The following is a 27,728-nucleotide window of genomic DNA, read 5'->3' as shown; positions in this document are numbered from 1 at the left end:
ATATTTCAAGTATGTATTTCAATACAGACCCATCTGAAGCCAAAAAAAAATATAGGAACAGGAAAAATGAATATAAAGAGAGAAAAGGCAGTACCTTGATATGTTTGACTCCACAGCTCACTAGCTTACTTTGCTGATACAGGTCCCATGATATGTCGAATATCTTTAAGAAACAAAGAAAAAAAAGTACTGTATAATATATTATGTATGTAGGTATTTCAGAACTCAATGACGTATAAGCTTGTTTAGCACTGGTGCACTAAAAGGGCAATGCAAACGAGGTATAACAGATTCGAAACACTAATGTTAGTAGCTAGTCAATAGTAAATGCTATAAGAGATACAGTTTTTACAAAAAACACCCGCACATAACAAGCAAGAAAAAATAAATAAATTGTGCCAGGATTTACTAATTTGTTCCCTCACTGTACTAAAACGTGCACATGATTACTATTGCATTCCCTCGATTTACTATTGCGTTCCCTTGATTTGCTAAATCATGTGCACAATTTATAAATCGAGTGAACGAAATAGTAAATCGAGGGAACGCAATAGTAATCATGTGCACATTTAAGTACATTGAGGGAACTAATTAGTAAATCGTGCACACGATTTAGCCTAATATTTTTTCTTGCATGTCATGTGCGGGGCTCCGTATAAACTGTAGTGTTTACAATATGTAATTTATCATTCCCATTCTCAATTTTCCACCCAGATTTTGTAATTAAATGCCCCCAACTCAGAATATTAGTTTCTCTTTGGTACTTGTGGTTACAAAACACATGCAAAACATGTAGTCAGAGAAAACTCCTCAGGAGATTGTGCAGAAATTACTTATATGGTTGTATAAATGAAATGCTATTTAATGTTTAAACTATATCTGTGATTGTTACAGAGCCAGAGAAATCAGGAAAGAAAATGAAGACAAAGTCAGGGAAAGTGTGTGCTAATATATGTTTTGGCCCCAAGGATGTACCATCATTAGTTCCAATGGTAATTTATGTAAAACAAAATGTATTTCAGTGCATTATTCCCAGACTCCCTGAATCCTAACACTTCCTTGCTAACACGCTTATAGTTGTCAGTTTTGTATTTGTAATGTGATTGTAAATATATCCTGACTGAATCTAAAGAACTGTATAGTCCACTAGATAATGAGAGAACATTACACTGCCTGTCTACCATTTCTAAAGGTGTGTGTGTGTGTGTGTGCGTGTGTGTGTGTGTGTGTGTGTGTGTGTGTGTGTGTGTGTGTGTGTGTTCTTACCCGGTCTGTATGACCAGGAGCAGCTGCCAGAACTTTCCCCTGTCTCCAGTCCCACACACAGATTGTGTTTTTAGAGTCTAAGCCCACAGACACCAAACACTGCAAACACAAGAAACAAAACGAATCATACCTCCTGCTCATAGCTGTATAAAAATAAATAAATAAACTCTACTCCTTGTGGAGTTTAGCTTTAACCACAATTAGACACAATGAACCAGCTAACCAAAGAGTTCAAGAATACTCAACCAAAAATAATTTCTCAAAAGCTTAGGAGGGTGAAACACTGCAGGCAGGTGTTTTGGAGTGAACTCTTCAAAAGGGAAGCACTCCAGAAGCAGAGCTGGCTAGACTCTGAGCTGATAGTTCATAGCTGGAGGCTGTTTATAGTTGCTTAGCAACACAACATACTGTATATTGAATTCAACTGAAGTGCATTCACAGGAAACGTTATGTAAATGTAAAAAATAATAATAATTTTCAGAAATGTAAACTTATCAGGGTTAACCTTACAGTGGCACTCAAGACTGAATATAAAAATAAAAATCATCATCACTTTAATTAAGATTATAATAATTTAATTTTAAATCACAGCCGTCACAGCATCAGATTTCAGCACATCTTTTTACTCTTAAATCGCTCTAATGAGAAAATACAAACAGTCAATTTAAAAAAAAGCATGTACATGAAACCTAATAGGAAATAAAACAGGTATTAAATAAGCCTGTGTCCTATGTGTGTGTGTGTGAGTGTGTGTATAATAAAGAAGTTGGATACATCAATGTTTAGGTTGTAGTGAATATTACTGCAATTTCCACAAGGTAATCAATACATTTTAGATTTAGATTAAGCTTTTAACGCTATTATTTCATTATTGTGCATATGTGTGGCCATTAATATAGTTATTGTTACAGTTATCACTGTTCAGTGGCCTTTAACATTGTAAAACATGAATCTGCTACCTTCTATATATTTCCAACCACTGGAACTAAAATGCCAGAAGCTTCTCAAAACCACATTTTTCTCTCAAACTGTGCACAAATCAAATGTTTGCTGAGGGGACCTCATTAGTTCAGCATCCCTTTGATGTGAGTTTGCCGTTTTCCACCTCTGTCCCGTCAAGCATGATCACTAGTTTTCTTCTGAGGTTGCACCATGCTGGCTGAGGCTAAAACGACTGCCTTCGCTCAATAATGGGACGCTAAACCCTTGATGAATTTGAGAAGAAAGTGTTGCTTCAGACACCCTGGGTTTGTGAGGCAGCATCTCGGTGTGAAATAAACGGCGAGGCTAATTTCCTGCTGTAACTCTGCAAATCACTTTCTCCGCTGGGGCGGGGGGGTGAGGGGTGGATTCTCTCGCATGAGAAAGAGCAAAGAAATGTGAAATGTCAATGACAGAGGTACAATTTTTCATTCCATACCTCTATCATCTCCTCCACTGAGTTGGAGTGCTTTGATAAATTGACACTGTAACCCAACTCTCATCCACTTTAGCCTTTTATTGTTCAATGTTACGAATTCAATATCACATTTACACTGAATACATTACACACTAACACCTGTCTACACAGTATGATATTTTGTCTTTTAGATGCTGGTTGAGGTCCCTGCGCTCCCTGCTGCTAATATCACACTAACTACTTGCCAGAACTAATGTGAATAAGTGTAATTACTGATAATATTACTTGTGAAAATGCACATTTTAATAGTATAATAACATAAAAAATATATATACAGCATTTCTGACTAAATCTGACAGTTAGGGATAATACAGCAAATTTGCAATTTTAAAATGACTGAAATGATTTGAAATGATTTCAGTACTTATTTTCTGATGGTATACTAGTACCAGATGTGCTTTTATACTTTCTTCTCTAATGCAGTGTGTGTGTGTGTGTGTGTGTGTGTGTGTGTGTGTGTGTGTGTGTGTGTGTGTTTTATATAGTTTGTTGCACTATATGTTTGTAACCTGTTTAAGGAAAAAGTGTGGGTGTGAGTCAGTAGGGACGCTGAAAAAAGCCCACTTGGGTTCAAATGAATAATGCTGCTTCATTCTGTTTTTGTTTGCCATTAGATTTTTTTCATTTGCAAAAATAATAGCAGCGTATAATCATAGAAAGTAGGGCAACTTGGCACTAGTGTGACCTTTAACAAAATTCAGTCCCTGCGGCAGGAAAATAGTCAACCAACCATTCAGTCATAGTCTGGAGCGCTAAAAATGAGGCAGCACGATTGTGTGTTCTGTCAAAGCAAACAGATCCAAAGAAAGACACAGCAGCAGTGGTATTTCATTCCTGAACGTTTCAGTGTTTTTAAAAAAATCGGTTGGGTACATGATTCAAAGACAAAATGATTCATAGAACCAGTATTTTTGAATGAACTGAGAGAATGATTCAATAATCATCTATTTAGCCATACACTTAATTTGTTTCTGAGTCAGCATTTTTGTGCTAACTGATTGAGTGAATAATTAAATGACTCATTCACAAAGACAATTGCTTGCATTTTTAAAGAAACACTCTGATTTTTTGGGACTTTAGCATATTCACAGTATCCCCCAGAGTTAGATAAGTCCATACATACCTTTTTCATTTCTGTGCGTTCTGTAAGTGTTATTTGACGCACCCACCGCTAGCCTAGCTTAGCACAAAGACTGGATGTAAATGGATATTGTTAGCATAGTAATCCCAATAAGTGACAAATAAATGCAAACATTTTCCTATTTACATGTTGTGATCTGTATTGTCAAATAACAAGGCTTACTGAATGAAAGATTCAATTCCTGAAATGTGCAAATACACATACAACGTGTCTTGGAATGCTGTTTGACCAATCAGGTTCAAGCACAGCATCTAACTGTAGTATCATGAGCTATAAAACACTGTTCTTACTAAGTGCAGCTCTGAAAATTAAAGTTACACAGTTTTACTGAACAACGCTGAAGTGTAGTCATCCAGAAAGTGCAGCAAGAACATATCAGTATATGATGTAAGTTTCTAAAGCCATTATCTTCTAGCCACTGTAAAACCCTTAATGCTGCTTTATTTTCTTGAGTCCTTGAATTCATCAGTTAATGTTATCACTGTGACTGTGTGTCTAGATGACAACCAGCAGCTCTGCCAGACATGTTCTGTCACACTGTGGGGCTTCAACAACTAATAATAAACTTCACAGCACCTAACAGCACCTCATACTGCGAGATGAATCTAACGAGTTCTTAATGCCAGCTCCTTGGCATAAAGATAAATCTTTCTTTTTGCAGTAGTTATTGCTCAGAACAGTTACCTGTCCATCAAGGTCGAAGGCGAGACAGGCGATACCATGTGTGTGCATGTCCTTCAATATGGACACCGTCTGCACAGTATACGAGTCCCACACACAAATATACGGCTCCTTTCCAACCTGTCCTGTGGCCACCAGCACTCGCTCTGGATGCAGGGCTAAACTGTGGAAAGAGAATTACAGTGAAGTTAAAATATTAGGAGGCAAATTAATCATGAAAATATGTGGCCACCTTGTGCAGTGGTTTGTGTGATTTGATTGCAATCTTATCCAAATGTGTTTCGGATAGCATTTATGCTTAAAGGGGGGGTGAAATGCTATTTCATGCATACTGAGTTTTTTACACTGTTAAAGAGTTGGATTCCCATGCTAAACATGGACAAAGTTTCAAAAATTAAGTTGTACGTTTGAAGGAGTATTTTTGTTCCAAAAAAACCTCTTCCGGTTTGTCACAAGTTTCAGAAAGTTTTTTTCGAGTATGGCTCTGTGTGACGTTAGATGGAGCGGAATTTCCTTATATGGGTCCTAAGTGCGGTAGAAGAGCGCGCGCTCCAGTATAGCAGAGCACTGAGAGGCTGAGCACAGCCTGATCAGAGCGAGAGCCTTGCGAAAAGTCACAAAAGAAGTGTGTTTTTGGTTGCCAGGGCAAGACAACCTTGCACAGATTACCAAAAGAGAAACAGCATTAAGGGACCAGTGGATGGAGTTTATTTTTACAGAGCATCAACGGAGTTGTGCAAGTGTTTTTGTTTGTTCCCTGCATTTCGGATTGCACATCGTTTATTTCTTAAGGATAATGCAGTCCCAACGGAAAAGGGTCACGATTGTGTGTTGGAACCACATGCGGTGAGTAAAACTGCTTCAAATATCTCTGTGTTGTTAACTTAGCTATCAGCGCGTAAGCACATCAAGTAAACAACATGCGATGTTGTCATCAACCTGCACTTTCCACATGTACAGCTTAAAAAAAAAAAAAAAGACGACATAAAGTGGAACTTAGTCATTTTCCAAAACCGCTAAGCAAATATATACAGTTTCAGTACATACCACATAGCATACCGCCTTTGCTGATGCTGCTCTTGTTAAATTTCAGCCTCTGGATCTGTGTCACAGCTTCCACATGCTCTCAACTCAAAAGCCTACTGGCGCTCGTGATTCTTTAGCTCCGCCCACACGTCACGCCTCTAGGCGCTCGTGTTTTTCCGGGAAAAATCGGTACAGACTATCTTTCTCTTATAAATATAATAAAAATAAAGACTTTTTGGAGTTATGAAGGATGCAGTACTACTCTATAGGTACTCAAGATTAACAGGATATTGAGTGAAAACGAGCATTTCACCCCCCCTTTAATCATTTCAAGATTGGATAGCTATCCGTTCAAAGAAAATGCATGAAGTGGCCAAGTGTTCATCATTTACTAAATGTCATATAAAATGATTAAGCTCTATTCATAAGAATCAGTTTAATGATCAGTTTATAAATGTTTTGAAGCATCAAAGAGGCAGTTGTTTAGACTGTCAATGGAGGGAGAGAAATATTTCATTTAAAAACATATTGTCATTTGTGTTCTGAAGATGAAATCTTATTGGTTTCAATTGAGGGATTTCTGGATGAACTATCCCTTTAAGTATTTTTTTTTCACAATAATGATATTGTTAAAAACATTAATACAAATAAAATAAGCACAATATATGTATTCTCAAGTCATTCTGAAGTACACAGTGCATTCTCTCGATTTGCCACAAGGGGCACTATAGCACACATTAGCATAAACTGTCGTCAATTTTAAGTTTAGCTTCAACTGACGCAGGAGTGAAGAAATTGTCAAATAAAGTTATTTTTGTTAACTTTGCATGCAAAAAAATATTCTGGTAGCTCCATAAAATTAACAATTATTAATTGTTATATAACAATATTGCGATAATTGAGACCGTATAAGACATGATATAACAAAGGTATACATACTGTTGGCCTTACTACTTTGACAGTTGCGTTGCTGTCTATGGATGGTCAGAAAGCTATTGTTTTTGATCAAAAATATCTTAATTTATGTTTTGAAGATTAATGAAGGTATTACAGGTTTGGAACGACATGAAAGTGAGTAATTAATGACAATTTTTGGGTGAACTATCTTTTTATTAATAACACATCTGGAATTATGGCATAGGTGTCTGTGGGTAATGCTGTTACTCCATGAGTATTGAGGTTTGTTATTCTGAGGAAACACATGAACATATCATGTATTTACAATGTGAAAGCACATTTGCAATGCACTGGCCAAATTTTGGCCATTCTGCCATCAAACTTTCCAGAAATAGATTATTCAATATTGGATGATTGTCCTGTTCGAAATCCAGCCTTGGTTTATACAGATAACTGATAAAAAATCTTTCAAGAGACCTATAGTAGTAAGACGAGCTATCACTGATTATCATTTCCCACAGCCAGCAGTGAAAGTGAGAGAAGGGCTTTTAGCTATCAGAGACTTGTGAAGAGATCATCTGAAGAACACACTATCTTCTGCAACCTAAGACTCATGAAACTGTGGCTCAGATAACGCTGCCAACACAGCATGTTCTGTATGTTTTTGATGTATATATTACTTCATTTTTTCCCTTCTATATTTTTGTAATAAGCTTATATTTTTATCCCCCAACATGTAGTATTATCCATAATGCCCCGGTGCAGAAATGGCATGGACATGAGGTGGAAAAATCAGGTCATCGCGGTTCATGGAGCAGTTTTCTCTCTCACCATCACACTAGTCCACCAAATTCATTCAGGCTTGCCTTCACATGCCCTAGGAAATCCCAGAGGGGTCCAAATGTTGCGTAACATCTGTCCAGCTTTACTACACTTTCTCCTTCATGCACACATACTCTATTTTCCATATTTATAATCAGCAGAAAAACCGTTGCACACTGGATAAGAAGCACAGGGAGGAAGCGTGGCTAGGATAACTCGAAGCTATCGCACACCAGATGCATCACGTTCAGTTCAAGAAATCATAAATCACACAGCATTCAAAAACATAGTGCTTTTTAAAAAAAAATGCATAACTAGACCAACAGCCCGTGTCACCTTTGTGTGTGTGTGTGTGTGTGTGTTAATGGCCTGTAACTGAAAGAACCAGATTTTTTTCAACAATATTAGAGAGGATGTTTGAAAGTGAGTCAAAGAAAAGAATAATCTTTTTTGTCACAGTCTCTGACAAAATATAAAAAACAAAACAAAACAAAAAGTTTTGAAATTTCAAATATATAAATTCAACATGTTATACTAATGTATTATTTAAAATGACTTTAATTATTAATTCATTACTTATAACTTCACTCTTTCCCCGCCTTTGACGAGTTATCTTGTCTTTAGAAGACAACGCTTCCCTGCCATTGACGAGCTTTTATGGCTTTCCGTGTTTTCACTGTTATACACTCGGGGGTGCTATTACACATCTTCTGAACGAGTACAAAACCTTCTGAACAAAAACACACGTGAACAGGACGGAGAAACGAGCGATCTCTCATGTAAACAGATGCATATTAAAAATACTGCGATCATCAGCAATAGACAGCATATAAATGAAAACTGCATAATGTTATGGAGTAAAATGATGATCCAGGAAGTGCGAATATGGCTGTGCAAGCTTTAGAGGTGTTGATGGAAACAATTTAATGGATTTTTTTCATAAATCAACTGAATATTATCTAGACGTAGTTTTCGATAAAACTAAAAAAATTGAAGTGGTCAGAATACAATATTAATTTCTATTATTTAGCTAGAGATGGCAGAATGCTGTTTATTAACACATGTTTTGTCTAATAGGCTAATCAGATTACTTGTCTGCATGTGCAATACAAAATGTCAAAAATGTAGCAACATAGCGTTTTGTCATTCTACACTACTCCTTGTTGGAAATCATAGCTCATTACTGGAAAAGCGACACCATTATGAAAACACCATGAGTTAATATAGCTACTTTTAGCTTCTCTTCGACACTGTTTCAAACTTTGAAGAGCAAAGGGGTGAGTTGAGGTGGATGAAATGTTGAAATCAGGCTGTTTTTGATAAACTATGTAAGGAACTTGTATGTGGAGTTTGAAGCCACGCTCATCTAGGCCTTTGAACTGTCCAAGAGACACAATTTCACCAACAGTTTAACATTGACTATCTGTCAGAATGTCTCCCTGTTCTTGAGGGAGTTCTGGTGCCTGTCTCTCCTGCTCTTGATGCTGTGTGTGTGTGTGTGTGTTTATTTTCAGCAAGAGTTTCCAGCTCCCACAGTCTGAGCCTTCAGATGAAGCTTTTAAAGCCTGCCAGGGTGATTCTGCTTGGCAGTGAGGAGGAGTGACTACATTAAAGCCCTGAGGGAGCTGTACCGCTCATGAACATCGCTGTGTGTCTGCCTCGTCTGTCTCTCTTAATCTGCCTCTCTTGCTCCCAGATTCTCTTTTCTCTTATACCTCTATCTACACCAGCAATTCTCAACCACAGGTACAAGAGCTTGAGCAGGTTTCAGGGCAAACTTTGAAAAGACCAATACAAATATTACCACTGTCATATGATTAATATAAAAAAAATATTCTCATGATTTTTGTAGTCGTTTTTACATTTTTTATAATATTTACATTATTTCATGACTTATTTTAAATGCTAACTTCATTTTAATGAATTAAAATAAATTACTGTAACATTCAAAATAATTTTATTTTTGTATTATTTATATAATATTACATAATTTATTTGTATCTTGAATATTAATAAACTTCTTTATTTTCATGTTATTATTTTTAATAAATGTTTTATTTTATTTGTTTCCCCACATAGTAAGTGTTTTGTCAATTTAATTATTTTTATAAATATATATTAAAAATATATATTATTTTTTAATAAATGTATTTTTTATTTCTTAGCTTGACCATACTTTATTTCGATTAAGTTCCAAGACAAACTTTAAGTTTTATTAAGTTTTAATTTTAAGTTTACGGAGCCATGCAGGAAATAAATAGTAAAGCGCGAGCACAACATCATAATTTGTTCCTTCATTTTACTTGATTCAACTAAAACTTGGCCACGGTTTAGTACTATCCTGTGCCAGTTTAGTAAAATGAGGGAATAAATTATTAAATAGTGCATACAATTGATTTTTTTGTACTGCATGTCATGTGTTTCTTAGGTTTTTCTTCTAATAATTATATTTTATTTCAACATTATTTCCATTAACAAAATATACTGACAAAGACTGCTATTTCTTTCTCCCTAATATGCTGCAGCACTCTTTCCTATTTACAGACCATCAATGTCTCAGCCAATCAAACCGGTATCAACTGAACAAAATCCAGTGATAAAATGAGAGATTAAACATGAAATTAAATCATTCTAATAATATAACTGATCATTTTATCAGATAATCAATATCAAAACAACATTTTTGCACCACAACGTTTTGTTTACACAAATCAGTGGTGCTTCCTGCTCTTCCCTGCAGTGAACGAACCCTGGAGTCAGTCGCCTCTCTCTGTGGATTACATAATCTCACATAACTGAAAATAGAGCACAAGCTTTCTCTCAATATGACTGAAAAATGATTTAATACGTCAGAGATATAAATAATTCATGCAATTTGTATTCATAATTGACCAGAAGAAACCCACACACCCAGAGGGGCTTAAAAATCCTTCAGATTTCTTACAGTGAGATAAATACTTCACACTCTCTGCCTCACTCTGGAAGAGAAATTCACTAAGACTGTGTCTGCTAATAGGGTCATGCATTTCCATCCATTTTCTGCATTCTACTTCACTGAAGGAATTATGCATATTTGGCAACGGCGCAAACTTGTCACATGTCTGGGCGCTGCAAAGTGGTGCTAAGGAGTAATGGAGAAATATTTGAGAGAAACTGGGGGATTTGAATGCAAAGTTTATATATGTACACGATATATTAGAAGAAATATTAGAAAAATAATGAAATAAGAACTTTATAAACCATAATCTCTAGCTTATAATTCTCATACGCAAGTTTCCAGCATAAATACAAACATACGCATATTCATACTCATTCTTTTCTTTTCTGGTGTCGTCAGTCTTGAGTCGGTTTCTAAACATACAGACAGGGTCAGCTCAAGCCCGTGGATTACAGCGAGGGTCTGTTTAGCCTTCACGACCGCTTAGTAAGTATGTGTTTGCCCCCAGCCTGTCTCATTAGCAGGAAGATGGAGGGATTAACTCCAGATTTCTCATTCAGTCCCGCCCAGGAGACAGATGGGTCAAATCTAGTGGGTTAGTAGTAACAGTGTGTTAAACTTGAATATAGTGCTTCAGATGGTATTAGTAAACTCATACATCAAAGTCATGTGAATTACTTAACAAGAAGTATTTGCTCAATGTCAGATACAAATTGCACTAATTTAAGCACGTTCCTCAGTGACTAGATAAAGTCACTTGTGCATATAACATTTTCTGCTTTGATTTGATATGATCAGATGCCATAAACCCACACACTACCTGGGCTCAGACGAATTTACTCTCTGTAGTATTTTATCAGACGATGGCCTGCCAATTTGTGCTCAAACATCTGAATGTTTAATGAACGATGCGAAATTCTGAAGCTTTGGCTTTTTGCAAATGTAAAAATAACAAGCTGTCAATTTGCTTAATAAATGCCTTTTAGTTTATCATGTGACATTTGAGTAAAACATGATATTAAAGAAGGGAGAAACTCCTGCCCGCAAAGGATTAAAAGTGATTTTAGTGTTAGTGAGTTATTGTGATTTCACAAATATTTAGAAATATTTTGTTTGTTTTTCATTTGATTTTCAATTAAAGTTGGTTTTATAAGTATTTTTATTAGTTGCCTTTGTCAGTCTAAATTTATTTCATTTATTTTATTGTGTTTTACTTTTAGTTTATTTTAGTACATCAAGCTAAACTAAAATGAAATAGGTTGCTTTGCAAATATATGTACATTGTTTATTTAACCATGTGTGCAAATAAATAGGTATAAGAGCTTAAAACAAAGATTGTAACAAAAACAGTCTAAAACTAGAACTGCAAGTACTAAACACAGTACCAACTCCCCTCGACAACATTGAGGCTGGAGTTTCCCTTGCTACACAGCAAAACAATCTTGTCCAAGCTCTCTATCTTCTAGTGGCGGCCATCTTTAATACACATTTTTTCCCGCTCTTTCCAAATTGGAACATACCGTTTTTTTAATAAAAACTCTCAAAAGGTTTTGATTCTTATGATATACACAAGATTTAGAAAGAGTTTAAGTAAATAAATACAATTAATAAGACATTTAAAAAGAGCAAATAAACCAAAACATTTGCACCAAGATTAACAGTGAAACCCGTGATGACAGACATTCTCAAAGTCTCTCCATCACAGGGTAATACTTTATTTTACAGTGTCCTTGTTGCACATGTATTTACTATAATAATTATTAGTACGGGTAAATTCTGACTAAATTAACCTAACCAAAACCAAACCAATATTTCACTGAAATATTAAGCAAAAAAAAAAAAAATTGTCTCTTGGGAATATTTTTCCCCCATACACTTACATGTGCAGATCCCTATTGAACTGACTAAGCTTTGTCTGGAAAATAATGGTTAATGTGATCACATGTTTAGTTGGTGAAAAAAAATGTGATATGATATGACATGTAAATCGTTCCTAATGACTTAATATTAAATCTGTCTCTCAATGATCAAGATATAAGTCATAGATATAAAAATGCCCTCAGATAACCTCTTCAATTTATTAGCTACGTCCAACAAACCATCAAAATCTCTTTTCTTGTGTCTCTCTAAAGATCTAGCTCTCCCTCTTTCCTTTTTCTCCAGCATTACCTTTCTATCAGCTAATGAGCTCATTTAGTAAGTGGAATGCTGTCACTGTGCCGTTCCTGTGATGTACAGCCCACCTTCACCCCAGCCTATTAGCTAATGGGTCCAGTGGAGGCCCTTAGTGGGTGGACAGGCCAACAGTGCAGGACTGCAGCGCTGCTGGACAGAGTCTCTCGCTAAAGGAAGACTTCTTGGATGACTGCTCGAGTGGGCAGGTGGGTGGAAGCGTTTAGCTGCAGTAGAGACACGCTAACTAACGGCAGAAAGCTTCAGGGTGAGAAACAGAAGCTTGTCATGGTAACAAGAGGACGAGTGGGAAGTGAAATGTAAAGTTGGACAGCTGGAGTCTGCAGTGCCACCTGACAGAGATCAGCTCACATACAAAGTCTGTTTAATAGACCGGAGTTGTTAATGAAGCAGCAGAAGTAACAAACCAGCTTTCCTGAACTGCTATTCAGCCACGAACTGCTTTGCAGTGCCACAGATAAAGAATCAATAGATTAGGGTTAGTAATAACCCTAATGGTCACCAAAATAATCACAAATTACTACAGAATCTTGTATCTTAATTGTGAGATATAAACTCACATTTGCAGAAAAATCAGAATTGAGAGATATAAACTCATAACTGCGAGGAAAAAAGTCAGAATTGTGAGATAAAAACTCATAACTGCGAGACTGCGAGAAAATAGTCAGAATTGTGAGATATAAGCTCATAGCTGTGAGACTGTGGGAAAAAAAGTCAGATTTGTGAGATATAAACTCATAATTGCGAAACTGCAAGGAAAAAAGATGGAATTGTGAGATAAAAACTCATAACAGCGAGACTGCGAGAAAATAGTCAGAATTGCGAGATATAAACTTATAGCCGCAAGATTGTGAGGAAAAAAATAAGAATTATAAGATATAAACTCATAAATGCAAGACTGCGAAAAAAAAAAGACAGAATTGCGAGAAATAAACTCTTAACTGCGAAATTGCGTGCAGAAAGTCAGAATTGCGAGATATAAACTTATAACTGCTAAATTGGGAGAAAAAAAGTCGGAATTGCAAGATATAAACTCATAAATGTGAGACTGCGAGGAAAATAGTCAGAATTGCAAGATATAAAATCATAAATGCGAGATTGTGAGATATCAGAAAAAAAGATCAGAACTGCAATATATAAACTCATATCTGCGAGATTGCGAGAAAAAAAGTCAGAACTGCAAGATATAAAGTCATACTTGCGAGTTTAAAAGTCACAACTGTGAGATAAAAATTCTGGCCTTTTCATTGCAATTGCAAATTCATATCTAGCAATTATGACATTATAACTTACAAGTTATAAAATATTAATTGTAAGCTATAAAGTCCAATTCTGACAGGAAAAAATCTGTGAAAAAAATTATATTTAATATAAAATGAATAACTTCACATTTAACAAGATATTTGACTGTTAACGGTCAAATAATACATAAACACATAAACTCAGATTGTTTGAATAACTCGGAAGAGCAGATTCTTTAAAATAAAATAATTTGTCATCAAGAAGTTACAACATATGCGCCAGCCAAGAAACTGCCATTGAGATGATTGGGAATAAATAGCTTTCTCCAGGCATTACAGACGTCTGCAATGACTAGCTATAGCAAGCAGCAAATCATGGTTTCAATAGTGTCTAACTTTATTATTTCCTCAATCAATTGACTGCAAAGCGGCTGAAATTTATTCATGACATTTATTATTAAGTGTCAAGTGTCTTCATTGCTTTAATTCATGGTGTAAGCTATCAAATGTGGTTTTGCCACATAAACATAATGACTACTGACTGTTCAAAAAAATGTTCTGTCCAAACTACCTGCTTTAATATGAAATATGTAGGAAAGAAACTGCACTCATTAAATCAATTCACAAAGTCTGTGGAAAGACAAAACATCTCAGTTCAGCTCGGAGATTGAGTCAATCAACCAACCAGAAAAGGTCAACAGTCATTTAAGAGGAAGCCTAATATATTTTTATATAAGTCAAATACTCGAATATAAGACATTATATTGACTTCAGTCAAAGTAGAAGCAGTGTTAAATTTGACACGAATGAAAACAAGACAGTAAGCTATAAAAATGGAGTCCATCTACTGCTGTGGATGTTGATTATTCAGTTGGCAAAACACTGACAAAACAGACTGAACTTCCATCCCTCAGAGACATTTTTGTTTGTGTCAAATGACTTGACCCTGCTGAAATGCTGTGTGAATTTTTAATCAGTTGTATTTTTTGTATTTTCTGTTTTTGCCTTCAAATCAGCTACATTTTTATTTGACCTTGACCACAGGTCTGAGACAGAGAGCAGATTTATTATTGTTAAGTAAAACTAAAGCTACTAAAAACTTTTGGTTTATTAAAGGGGGCATGAAAGAAAGAAAAAAGAAAGAAAGAAAGAAAGAAAGAAAGAAAGAAAGAAAGAAAGAATAAAGACAAAAGCACAATTAAACAATAAATGACTAAAAATGACAATAACCTATAAAACATCACTGGAAATATAAAAGTAAATGTTGTTTTCAAAATATTAATGAGAAATTAGTAGTATATAAAGAAAATAAGACTGGGTAACAGAATGGCCCGTCACATGTGGATTCATTGTGTCATATCCGTGCCGCCTGCACACACATATTCTGGATGGTGTCCAAATCAGGTCAGAGCAGCCACTGCAGTCGTCACCTTGCTTGCCCTTGTTGTGGATTACCAGGAAGGAAAGGATTAGCACATTTCCAAAAGTCAGTATTTATCTTGCTTGCCTTGGCTTCTACAGAGCAAGCTAAATCCCGACAACCAACACCTCATGCTCAGCACCTGTCTGCAAAGACACCCAAATGTCCAGGTGTGCCAGATACAATGCAGATGTCACAAATGCAAATGGTGTTGGACGAAGCAAAATAACTGTTAGCTGAAAAATGTTAAGTCACCTTGGTTTACCTCGGTTGTGTCATATGACTGGACTGATATAGCCTGTCGTTTAATCTCTCCTAATGCAAAATAACTCTGGGCTGCTATAAAAAATTAAGAGACAAAAATGGGCTGCAATAGGATCAGACATTAGAAATGTAATCCAATGAAGACAGACCACGTGTATACAGACTGATCCACCTTTGAAGGGCCGCATTTGTTGAATTTCTGGGCCATGCTTCCCAGCGTTTTTCTGCTGTTTAACCCCCCCATGGCTTTTACAAAAGCTCAGTTCCACTTGACGGTAGTCTGAAGATGGCAGAGGAAGCGTTTGCAGTCAAGCTCTGTGATTTCCAAAGAGCCTCTTATGAATTGGACTCATTTTTCTTGTAAAGCTTTAAAAATAGCATAATGGTTCTATAAATATTCACGTCGACGAGACAATTATTGATCAGACAAATTCCAGACATTTTCTTTTAAATGAACAGCAAAAATAAAATTTGCAGATAAAAGCTTTCCATTGTTTTTGTTTTGAATAGGGTTAGTAGCTGCACTTACAGTAAGTTTCTCTATTATGTGAAATTACCGCATATTATGGAATATACATTTCTTTCTAATATCTTTGAAGCTGCATGTTGTTTAAATTAAGTTTATTCATTTAGAAGCAGTAGTATGTCTGTCGAAAAAGAGTAGGAGTGTAATCCTGGCTAAATTTGCCCATTGACCTCTGTGCATCATCGTGGCCTCCTAATCATCCCCATATTTTGATTGGCACCTATCCACCAATAAACTATCGGTGGTTGAGGAGAGACTCCCTTTCCATGTAAAGCACTTTGAGCGCCCAGAAAAGAGCTATATTAATGTGAGGAATTATTATTATTAAGTTTAACTAATGTGGGGTAATGTGAAGTAATCAGTAATCGCACTATTTATTTGTGTTTTATTTATGCCAAGTTGGAGGTATACATTGATATTCTGTCATGGTCTATGGACCCATGATTTAACTTTGGCCACCCCATATATCCAACTCGCTAACACTTTAGAATAGGTAACACTTGTTAACTATTAACTAAGACATTTCTCTAAATACATTCTCACTTTACTGTTAATTGATAATTAGTAAGGTAGTTGTTAAGTTTGGGTTTTGGGAAGGATTAGGGATGTAGAATAAGGTAATTAAGAATAAGGCATTAATATGTTGTTAATTAACACTAATACATGGCTAATATTCTAGTAATATGCATGCTAATAAGCAACTAACAGGTGTAAAGTGTTACCTAAAATTCTAGCTCGGCCACTGGTTAGAAGTCTGTACTTTCCATTTTATAACAAACAATATATTATTTATGCTACAATACATTTAGCATTTACCGTAGTTTAAAAGAATGTCAGTCGTAACTACACCGCAGACAGCAGTATATCATGTATACAGAATATAACATGTATACACACTACTGTTTAGATATTTGGACTTTTGGAGATTTTTAATATTTATTAAACAAGGCTGCATTGATTTGATGAAACTTTTACGTTTATTAAAAATGTCAGATTTAAATTGATAGACTTATAAAATATTACATAACATTTTTTTTTCAAATAAATGCTGTTCTTTTAAACTTTCTATTCAGAAGAATACTGAAAATAGGTATCATAGTTGGGACCGAAATATTAAGCAGCACACGGATAATAAAAACCGCTAATTTGCTGATCTTGAGCAGCAAATCAGCATATTAGAATGATTTCTGAAGGATCATGTGACACTGAAGAATTGAGTAATGATGTTGAAAATTCTGCTTTGCATCAATGAAATAAATTACATTTTTATAAAAACAGACAAAAAGAAAACAGCTAGGCCTATTTAAAATTGCAGTCATTTATATTTGATTTTTTACAGCTTTGGTGAGTTTAAGAGACATTAAAAAAAAACTGACTCCTCTCCCTAGGAGTATTTTCAATGTGAAATGAAAATGAATGTTCAATATTATTTATTAATGAAACTTTACTTCAGGCTTTTTATTACAAGTGCTGTGTGTCAGGGCCAGTTAATCTTTGCTTCTTAAAGCTCCACTAAGCTATTTTTTCTCATTAATAAAAAAAGAAAAAAAATTCAGCCACATTTTCTGAATGTGGCTGAATGGCTGAATGTGGGGGATACAAGCCCCTTCTCTGAACTTGTACCCACAAACTGTTTTTTTTTTTAACCACCATAGACTTTGTGGCAGGAGTGGTGGACTAACATCGGAGTTTATAAGTAGCTTTTGTTGTAGAGCTTGTAAGACTGAATCATTTTTAAGTTTTTATTCCCTTTATTTAATTTAAATGAACATCAGCTAACAATCACTGTTGTTTATCGTCCTCCAAAACCAAATATGGACTTAAGCACTATTTGGACGGGACTAGTTTTCCAAACTACGTTTGAGTTTCGATTCTTACCACCTGACGTCTGTGATTTTCATGTACCAATTCGGACGGGACTAGTATCTCCGTGTTTATTACAGAGGTGGGAGGGTCTGATTTGTGCATCTGGGCGTCACAGAGATCACGCGCTCTGTTTGCGTGCATTGCATTCATTCAGAATGATTGCCTTAGTAATATTACACAATAAATACTAAATAGCTAGTATAGTAAAACCATGTTAATGTGTGGTTCCTTCAGTTTAACTTGTTTTCCTTTTTTTTTTTTTATTAAATGTAATTAAAACATTATGTAACTGAGTACATAAATGAACGTGAGTAATCTTACCTGATGCTGATATTACAATAGCCAGTATTAACAGTTTACGCGATCATGCTCTTGATTTTATTATTTGTATTATTTTATTATTATTATTTATTTGCCGCTAAGCAAATATATCAAACATCCGCGCGGTAAGAGCATCTACGGTAATTCACGTTGGCCAAAACACACAAGGAAACACGTTGTGAAATAAAATATCACCGGCAATCACAGACATTCGCATTCGGACGGGATTAGTTTTCTCAGAGGATCACTGAGTTTGCTGAAAAATGGTAGGTAATTTGCTCTGGAATTATCACAGAGGTTGTGTGAGAAAAACACAGACGTGGCAGATTCGGACGGGATTAAAATCACCAAGTACGTCTGTGAAACACAGATTTCTCTAACGACCCCCTGTAAAACTAGTCCCGTCCGAATAGGGCTTTAGGTGACATTGTTTTAATTGTGATAGACTTTTGATCGTGGTGGATTTTAATATTCATGTTTGCTGTGAGTCAAATCCCCTGGACAAGGATTTCATTAGTTTGATTGACTCTTTTGATTTTACTCAAGCAAGAGCATACTTTATATCTTGTATTACTGAACTTGAAATCCTTGAACTAAGTGTTTCTGATCGTATGCCTGTTCTGTTTACTTGCTTGCTTCCTAACGACATTTTAAAGACTAAAAGGTTACCACAGAAGACTAAATTTTTCAGCTCTTCATCGAGTGATGATTTTTCTGTGCTTTTTGAGGAGGCTTGTCTTATGCATAATCTTGATTACCCCTCAAACATCTCAAATGTCAGATGAACATCTCATATTGTTAAACTCAATTTTTAATGACATTTTAAATTCTGTGGCTCCACTGAGAGAAAAATGAAAAAAAACTTAAATCTGAACCCTGGTTAAATAGCGCCACTCAAGAACTTGCATGTCCTAAAGCTGAACGGAAGTGGGAAAAAGATCACTTACAAGGATCTTTTGAAATACTACGTGAGACATTAGTCAGGTTTCAAAAATATGTTAAAGCTGGTTATTGTCTAAATAATTCAGATATTATAGCTAATAATAATAGTAATGTCTGTCTAAATGCATCACCTGCAGTATGTGATAGCTTTCTTCAGTATTTTTGCAGATAAAATAGTTGACAAACGACAGCTTAATATACTTTCAAATTATGATTGGTTTGTCCCCTCTCTTTGTTCTTCTACTCTAAATTAAGCAGTTAAAACCTACTACATGTCCACAAGACATCATACCCACACAGTTCTTGCTCCAGGTTTTCGATGTTGTCGGGCAAGTATAAAGTATTCTGGCTATAATAAACAAGTCTCTTCTTACAGCCACTGTTCTAAAACACCTTAAGCATGCAATTGTAAAACCCATGCTTAAAAAATCTAAAAAAAAATTTATTTCAATCTGGGTTTAGGGACCATCATAGCACTGAGACTGCACTTTTAAGTGTTGAATGATATTTTATTAGCTGTAGATTCAGGGGACTTAAGTGCTGTGTTTGATACCATTGATCATTGAATCCTTATATCACGCCTTGAAAAATGCATGAGCATTAAAGGTTGTGCTCTTGACTGGTTTAAATCCTATCTTGAAGACAGAATATTTTCTGTTTATCTTGATGGTTTTTCTTCAACTAGCTCCATCTTGCATTTTGGAGTTCCTCAGGGCTCCATTTTGGCTCCTGTTCTGTTCTCATTGCATATGCTTCCTCTGGGGTCCATTCTTACCAAGCATGGGGTGTAATTTCATTTTTATGCTGATGACACCCAAATCTATCTGCCCTTGAGGAAAAATGATAAAAGAGGCTTGGAATCTCTGAATAAGTGTTTGTCTGATATTACGTCCTGATTCTCCTCATATGTTTTACATCTTAATGAGAGAAAATGGAATCCATTGTGCTTGGGCCTTCGGGAGCCCCCGATTGTGAATTGGGAGATCTGTACTCCTACAGAAAACTGTCTGTGAGAAATTTGGGTGTTACCTTTGACTCTGCACTCAAGTTCGATATACAGATAAATTCAGTAGTCAAATCAAGTTTCTTCCAATTAAGATTGCTATCAAAAGCCAAGAGGTTTTTTTTTTTTCATTTCAAGAGTTCGAGAGAGTGATCCATGCTTTTGTCTCCTCATAGCTCGATTATTGTAATTCCCTTTATATGGGAATAAGGCAATCAAACATAAATTGACTCCAGATGGTTCAAAATGCGACTGCCAGACTTTTGACTGGCACCGGCAGATTTGATCATATCTCCCCCCTTATTATTTTCTTTGCACTGGTTGCCGGTCTGTTACAGAATTGAGTTTAAAATCTTAATGTTTGATTTTAAAGCTCTAAGTGGAATGGCTCCTGAATCCCTTAGTGATCTTTTAAGTCCAAATATATCTGCTATACCGTTGAGGTCTTCTGAGAAAAGAGTATTGATGGTTTCTAAATCTAGACTGAAGGTTAGGAGTGATAAGTGCCTTTTTCAGTTGTTGGGCCAAAACTGTGGAATAGTCTCTTAGTGTTCCTCCGATTAGTTCCTTCAGAATCCAAATTTTAATCTAAGTTAAAAACCTAACTTTCTTCCAAACCTTATAATTGTCCTTAGAGTATAAGAATCACCTATCAGTATTTTCTCCTCTTTAGTGTATTTGTTGTCAAAACTGTTAATTTTATGTCTTTTTACCCAGGTTATACAAAACAGTGGTCAACTACTGATTTCATTGTGCTTTATAAATACATTTTGATTGATTGACTGAAATGATCAGATGAATACTATCAGCTTTTTTTTTTGTAAACCCTGTTATTAGACATTTACATTCATTTTATTAATGAATCATATCTGACTGTGAAAAGCGATTAGCAGAAGTTGGCGGAAGCTAGTTTATAAAGTTGTAAAAATGTATCTTTTTTCTTACATAAACGCATCGATACACTTTGGAAGGCTTTTATCAACCCCCTGGAACCATGTGGAGCACATTTTATGATGGATGGATGCACTTTTTTGGGCTTCAAAATCCCAACAACTGCCATTATAAAGCTTGAAAGAACCAGGATGTTATCTATATAACTCTTATTGTATTCATCTAAAAGAATGAAGTCATATACACCTAAGGTGGCTTGTGGGTGAGTAAGTCATGAGGTAATTTTAATTTTTGGGTGAACTTTCCCTTTAACCAAAAATGACAGTGCGCGCCTTTAATAAACAGCAAATATATTGCAACTTCTCTATAATACAATCTAGATTATATATAAATACACAGAAGGACATAGGCAGCTGGTAAAGATACTGAAATGGTATGGTTAGATGATAAAACCTCCTGCAATGGATCATGGGCTAACAGGCACAGGAAGAGACACCTCTCACAGTCCAACAGCACTCTGCAAAGAGAGGACATTTACACTGCCATGTGCTAGTGTGTGTTTGTATGTCAGGCTGATGATGTGTGTAGATGTGTCAGATAAGCCGCTTTTGGATAATGAATGAGAGGGTGATAGTGTTAACTGGAACTGCTATAGACAGGGTGGGGATTCCCTGCCAGAGGGGCGGTCCATTGCTGGGATGAGGAAAGCCTCGCTGATCACTGTGAAACCAATAGGAACAGGACGCCTGTCTCCCAGCATTAGCATCACTGTAATGGGCTCAAACACGCATGGATGCATCTTGTCAACATATATGCAGCATGCTTATTAAGCCCAAACATAATGAATGTAGCTGTGGGCTCATCCTGACACATACAGTACACAAAGCACATGAATTCGTATTTTACATAAAAAAACATAATCTGGCCATATAACAAGCATTTGTTTTAGGCTTTGCTTGAAATATTACAATATATACATACACACCATTATACAAAAGTTTGGGGTCATAAAACCTTTCAACGTTTTTGAAAGAAAACTCTTCTGCCCACCAAGGCTGCAATTATTTGACAAAAAAATACAGTAAAATCAATTATCATTGTTAAAAACAGTTGTGCTTCTTAATATCTTTTGTAATATTTAAAAATGTCTTTGCAATCACTTTCAATCAATTTAAAAATTATTTTACAATGCCTGTCTCAATAATACACTACCACATGTATTTTTAATCGCCAAATCTCACTACTTTTATGACGTTTGCTTCAATAAACTCCTAATTTGCTGCTTACCATGGGCATTGCTAGGCCATTTTTACGTGGGCTATAGCCGCCCTAAAATGACTACTCAGCCCCCCTAAAATGTTGCAATTAGCTCCACAAACTGTACATGAATTTGTAATCACCTCACTCCCCTTTAAATTTCACATTAAAATGTCCTCAACATCTTTTATTGCATTCTTTTGCAATCTGTAGACTGCAGGGGCACAGAGCGAGAAACAGAGGACAAGGTGTGTGTTTATCGATAGATTGTTATAATATCTGCATCTGTGCAGTTCTTTGTCATAAATTTCACAGGGTAGCAATCGGTTCCCCATTTACTGTAGCCCAAGTTTTCGCCCAAGTATATATATATATAAAATATGTGATCTTGGACCACAAAACCTTAAGTGTGTAAATTTTTCAAAATTGAGATTTATACACCCTCTGAAAGCTGAATATATAAGAGCTTCATAAGAGGATCGGACAATATCTGGCAGAGATACAACTATTAGAAAATCTGAGGGTGCAAAAAAATCTAAATATTTTAAGTTGTCCATATGAATTCTTAGCAATGCATATTACCAATCAATAAATTAAGTTTTGATATATTTATGGTAGGAAATTTACAAAATATCTTAATGGAACATGATTTTTACTTAATATCCTAATGATTTTTTGGAAGAAAAATCAATAATATTGACCCATACAATGTATTTTGGGCTATTGCTACAAATATACCCCAGAGACTTATGATCATGCAAAATAAGGCATTAGTGTAAGTACTAATACACAGCCAATATGATAGTAATATGCATGTAATTGTTACATATAATTAAAGTAGAACTGGTCCTTACAATAAAGTGTTAGCTTTAAACTTTAAATAAAATGTAAATAAAAAAACAAACAATCAAATACTAGTTTTTATGAGCTCAAATACAATATTATATAAAAAATACAGATATTTTTCCCATTAGGAATTGAATGGATCAAAACATTTTCATGTACTGCATGCTAGAAAGGACCATATCTGCTTTAATTCTCATGTAAAAAAAAAAAAAAAAAAATCTCTAGCTCAAAAACCCATAGGATAGATTGTATTAAACAAGGATTCATCCTGTTGTTATAACGTTTTAAAACAAATGACAGAAGCGCCAATATTTCACTGCTTCCATCCCTACTTTATGAGACTCACAACTGTCTGACATTATTTCAGTGGGCAGTGATTTCTGTCTCTCAAGGAGGTTTTACTCTCTAAGCCCACAAAGCAATAGTTCAATCACGTTAGGTGGAGAGCTACCAAGGCCTTTGACAGATAGCTAACAAGCTGAGTGTGCCCAGAGGGGCTTATATAGAAGATATAAAACCCCTGCATTTAATCTCAGTGGCAACTGAAGCTTCAGTTTTTGCACACACACACACACACAGTGATCACAATCAAACCCAAACTCTTGCCTGAGAGCCGTGCATGGTGCATACATGATCTGGGCTAAAACTGACCACCCAGACCACAAACACACAGAGCTGCACACCAATACACACATCCAAACAGTCAGACTCATTGATACTATTAGAGTAAGAGCATCAGGAGGCAGCGCAGATTAAGGATTACATTAAAAATGAGTGCATGTGAGTGCACATGGCTTACAGATGGACTGGAGCACAGGAGAGAGAGAGAGAAAGAGAGAGAGAAAGAGAGAGCGCTTCCATCTGATTAGATCACGTGGTTTAAACGAGACACAATGTCCACCCCCCCATAAGCAATCATGTCAGTCAGTAACACACGTGAACGTTGGCATTGCACCAAACAACACGCAAATGTTGCTAAAGTCACCTAATCCTCGTCTTAAAAGAAGAACCTCTTTAACGGTATTCAGCCTCCTACATTTTTTACCAGAAACACAATATTCCTGTTAAACCTTTTAAAGGGGAATGCACACAAAAAATTGCAACAGAGAAATCCACTTAAAAGACATTCACTTATCTGTGGTCACATGGAACACAGGATACAACACAGCAGATCGCCAGACATTTTCAGTCATTCGCAGTCATTCAATGCCCGACATGTCCAGTATCTATCAGCCCTCTATTATTTTTTTGAACACCTGTAGTAAACAAACAGACATCTACGGGCATACAGCCTCAGGAGCGTGACCAGCATGCACCTGTCTGTGGCACTCATGAATGCTCACATGCAGTCATTTCTAGGCTAAAATGACAAATCTTCATGTACTGTATATCGAAAGTGGTTGCGCTAAGATATCATAATGCGCTATTTTGAAAGCTATGGTATAAATGTTTTAAGCCATTGTGTTAGAGCGAGGAATAGTAGAACATTTTAATTCTCTATCAACTGACTCTCAGTAATGTTATTTCAAACTAACCTTTTGAGGAACTTGAAAGGAGATGGGTCCTGGGTGTTCTTTTCCATGCAATGAAACTGAATGGGGACTGGACAAAAATGGCTAATAACAGTCTCTTTAAATTGATCAACATGCTTGATGCATGACATTAAAAGACATTTAATGACACCTTTTGACATTTTTAAAGAGATGCAAGGTAGGGGTGGGTGATATGACCAAAATGTCAAGATATATTAGGCTGCTGTCACTTTAAGACCTAACGCATGAATCCAATTTTTGACGCCTATTTGATTTCTATTTTCACTTAGTCAACAAAACCAACTATGTTTATATGAATATTCGACAAAACAGGAATTTTGCAAGACTTTTCATGTTATTTGACCATTTAAGAGCAAAAGGGAACTGAATTCAATAAGTTAACTAAATTCCATGTAAGAGCGTCAACTTGAGTTCAGAAAATGATGACTTTTTTGGATTATCACACTTAAAGGTATAGTCACATTAGCAAAGAAACTCAATGAGAAATTCAGCTTCCAAGCAGCTTTCTGTTGGTCAACCCGACGAAATGAAGTGACCATCCTGAACCCAATTCAAAATCTGCATGGGGAAATCTTCCACCTTCATACAAAATGTATGATCACATGCATTCCAAATAAAAATGATTTCACCTGTGGACAAAATGGTAAATATGACGTACCGTAAGATTTTATTATCAAGCATGCTTTATTTTCTCATTTATGCATGTTTATGCATCTAATATGTCCACTTTAAGCAGAATTGTTTGAAAACGTGATGAAACGTGATGAAAATACACACTTCGCTTTTGGTGTACACACCCTATAACAGAATTCACAGTGTAGCAAAATCTCCATCAATGCACAGTTCATATTTTCAGCTAAATGTATATTTTGTCATACCTCTCAGTCTTACAGCAAGGACATTCAGCATGTTAACTACATCAGTCTCAAGTATGAGTAAATCATTTTTAAACTGTTCCTTTAAACGTTTAAATTTGTGTCTAAATTTGGAGGAATGCTTGTTTCAGCCCAAAGTTCAGTATTTTTTATGCCTTATGTTGGCACTTACCTGAGGGAGTGTTGTCACGTTATGGTCACGTTATATTTATTAAGAACGAGGACATATATCAGCAGTTCTGGGCATAGCACAGCATGATAACACAGCTTGCTTAATGGAGTTGATGCAGACCAACTCACAGTGCGATATAAACAACAACATCACGTCTGTTAGGTATGAGAGGGTCTCTGATTTTCTCTCTCTTACACACACACACACACACACACACACACACAAGCTGCTGTTCAACATCTGTAGCTCAGCACTGGGCTCCATCCTCCACCTCCCGCTGAGCTTTCTACTCAAGGGCAAATAACAGAGGATACAAACAACTCCACCATCAACTACCAACCCTATGTCAACAACAACTCAGATCTGCCAATACAAGAAATATCTGTATTTGATCTGGCATAAACAAAGTATATTTCTACTTGGAAACATGAACTGAGGTGTTTTTAATATCTTATACAGTATATAAGAGGATGATTCACATTTGATTCTCAGTATCATTACAATATGGTAATCATTATAATTCAGAATATCCTCTTGACTTATCAATGTTTGTTAGTTTTATCAAAATCTTTATTAATTAATTGTTTTAATTAAATATTTCACAATATAATTAATATAGAAAATAAATTATATTTCATATAAAAAATATTTCAATATTAAATTTTGATGAAATGTGTGTTCCAATAAACATTGCAAGCAAATTAAAAAGTAAAACAATAGGAGAATGGACTTAATTCTAATGGAAATAATACCATAATGCTATTTCTTTTTTATTTATTTATCATAAAATAGGCTTTCTTTTCCTTTATGCATATAGTTTTTTTTTTTTTACTTTACATTATTCATGCTATTATAGGAAAGGTTTTATATTTCTGGATTGTCTTTTTGGATTGCCACACTTTTCCACCTTACTAATTTTCCTCACTACAACAGAGTAAGTGATGGCATTGTAGAAATTACAGTTATTTGGCAACAATAACAATTAAATGTTACACCATCTCCTTTATTGAGTATCTTTCTCTTAGACTCTGTTTGTCCATCTGTCTTGTATTGAATGTACAAATAATGATTTGGCGCTGTATGTATATGAATCACTTATGACTATTTAGATACCTGTGCTGATAACTTAACAATAGGTCTTTGTTGACATATGGACTCATCTGATATGCATGATGGCATATAATGGCTCTCCCAGAAAGTCAAGCATTGGGTCGCATCCTAATACTGAAGTAACCTGAGATGGATAGGTCCCTATGAGACATTTGACACACAAATGCACACCGCGGACATACACTGGGGGTGGGGGGATGGGGGTTAGTAAATGTATGTAACTGGTCACAATGTGGTATTTGAACCAATTTCATATGTCTGAGAGCACTGTAATTTGCTTATAATTTTTTTCAATCATGCTACATGCTGTACAAATATAAGCACATGCAGAACAGTCGAACTGTCACACAAATGCAAGATAACCAAGGTCAGTTTCTCTGTCACCTAATTAATAATGGAGAACTGAGGCAGATGACCGCCAGTGAGGCAGAACACCTCCTCCTCCAGCTCTCACTAAAACACCACACACGTATAACACATACAGACAGACACACCCACAGACACAGACACACACATATACACCTACTCCTGTAGGATGCCATAACCTTGATGATCATGTGACTGAATTATAATGCCTTTACCGTCAGCTACATGCACCTTCACCAGCATATCAATACAGCTCTCTCTAAATAACTGAATTACTGTTAAGGTTAAGACAGATACACCTTGGATGAATGTCAAATGCATAAAAAAAAAACCATCCATCAAAATCACGACCTCAGATAGAGACATTAAACTGTTAAGGCTATTGGATAATAGTATATTAGCTAATGAATTAAAGCTAAACTACAAAGCTAAACAAGTCTTGTCGTGCAGTGAGATATTGGGGTTATACTCTGTGTCAATACATAGTAAGAATTAGTCTTAGACAAACAATATACACTGAAAAACTTTCTTAGACACCCATTTCAAAATCAGTTACCTTTCACATATTTTTGTAAACGTAAACAGTTGCAAAAGAAGTCAGATGTGTGTCAGTATAAGGGATCAATGCATTAGGTCTTTAAGTGACAGCAGC

At 35.7% G+C, this 27,728-nt stretch overlaps 1 protein-coding gene across 5 annotated transcripts in view; it reads right to left on the bottom strand.

Moving 5' to 3' along the window:
- Positions 1-27,728, bottom strand: part of eml5 (EMAP like 5) — an 81,765-nt gene that overhangs the window by 51,621 nt on the left and 2,416 nt on the right. For all 5 annotated transcript variants that reach the window (XR_003294128.1, XM_026285535.1, XM_026285533.1 and 2 more), the window contains exons 2-4: positions 4,551-4,710; positions 1,267-1,365; positions 95-163 (exon numbers count right to left, since the gene is read on the bottom strand). Coding sequence is in view for 4 of the 5 variants with exons in the window: in XM_026285535.1 (XP_026141320.1) it covers positions 95-163; positions 1,267-1,365; positions 4,551-4,710 (328 nt within the window). In the remaining variant the exon portion in view is untranslated. The remainder of the gene's footprint in view (positions 1-94; positions 164-1,266; positions 1,366-4,550; positions 4,711-27,728) is intronic.

Source organism: Carassius auratus, chromosome 17 (assembly GCF_003368295.1).
Source record: "Carassius auratus strain Wakin chromosome 17, ASM336829v1, whole genome shotgun sequence".
Classification (NCBI taxonomy): Eukaryota; Metazoa; Chordata; class Actinopteri; order Cypriniformes; family Cyprinidae; genus Carassius; species Carassius auratus.
Note: the sequence above shows the minus strand (reverse complement) of the source record. Positions and strands in the feature narration are given on the sequence as shown.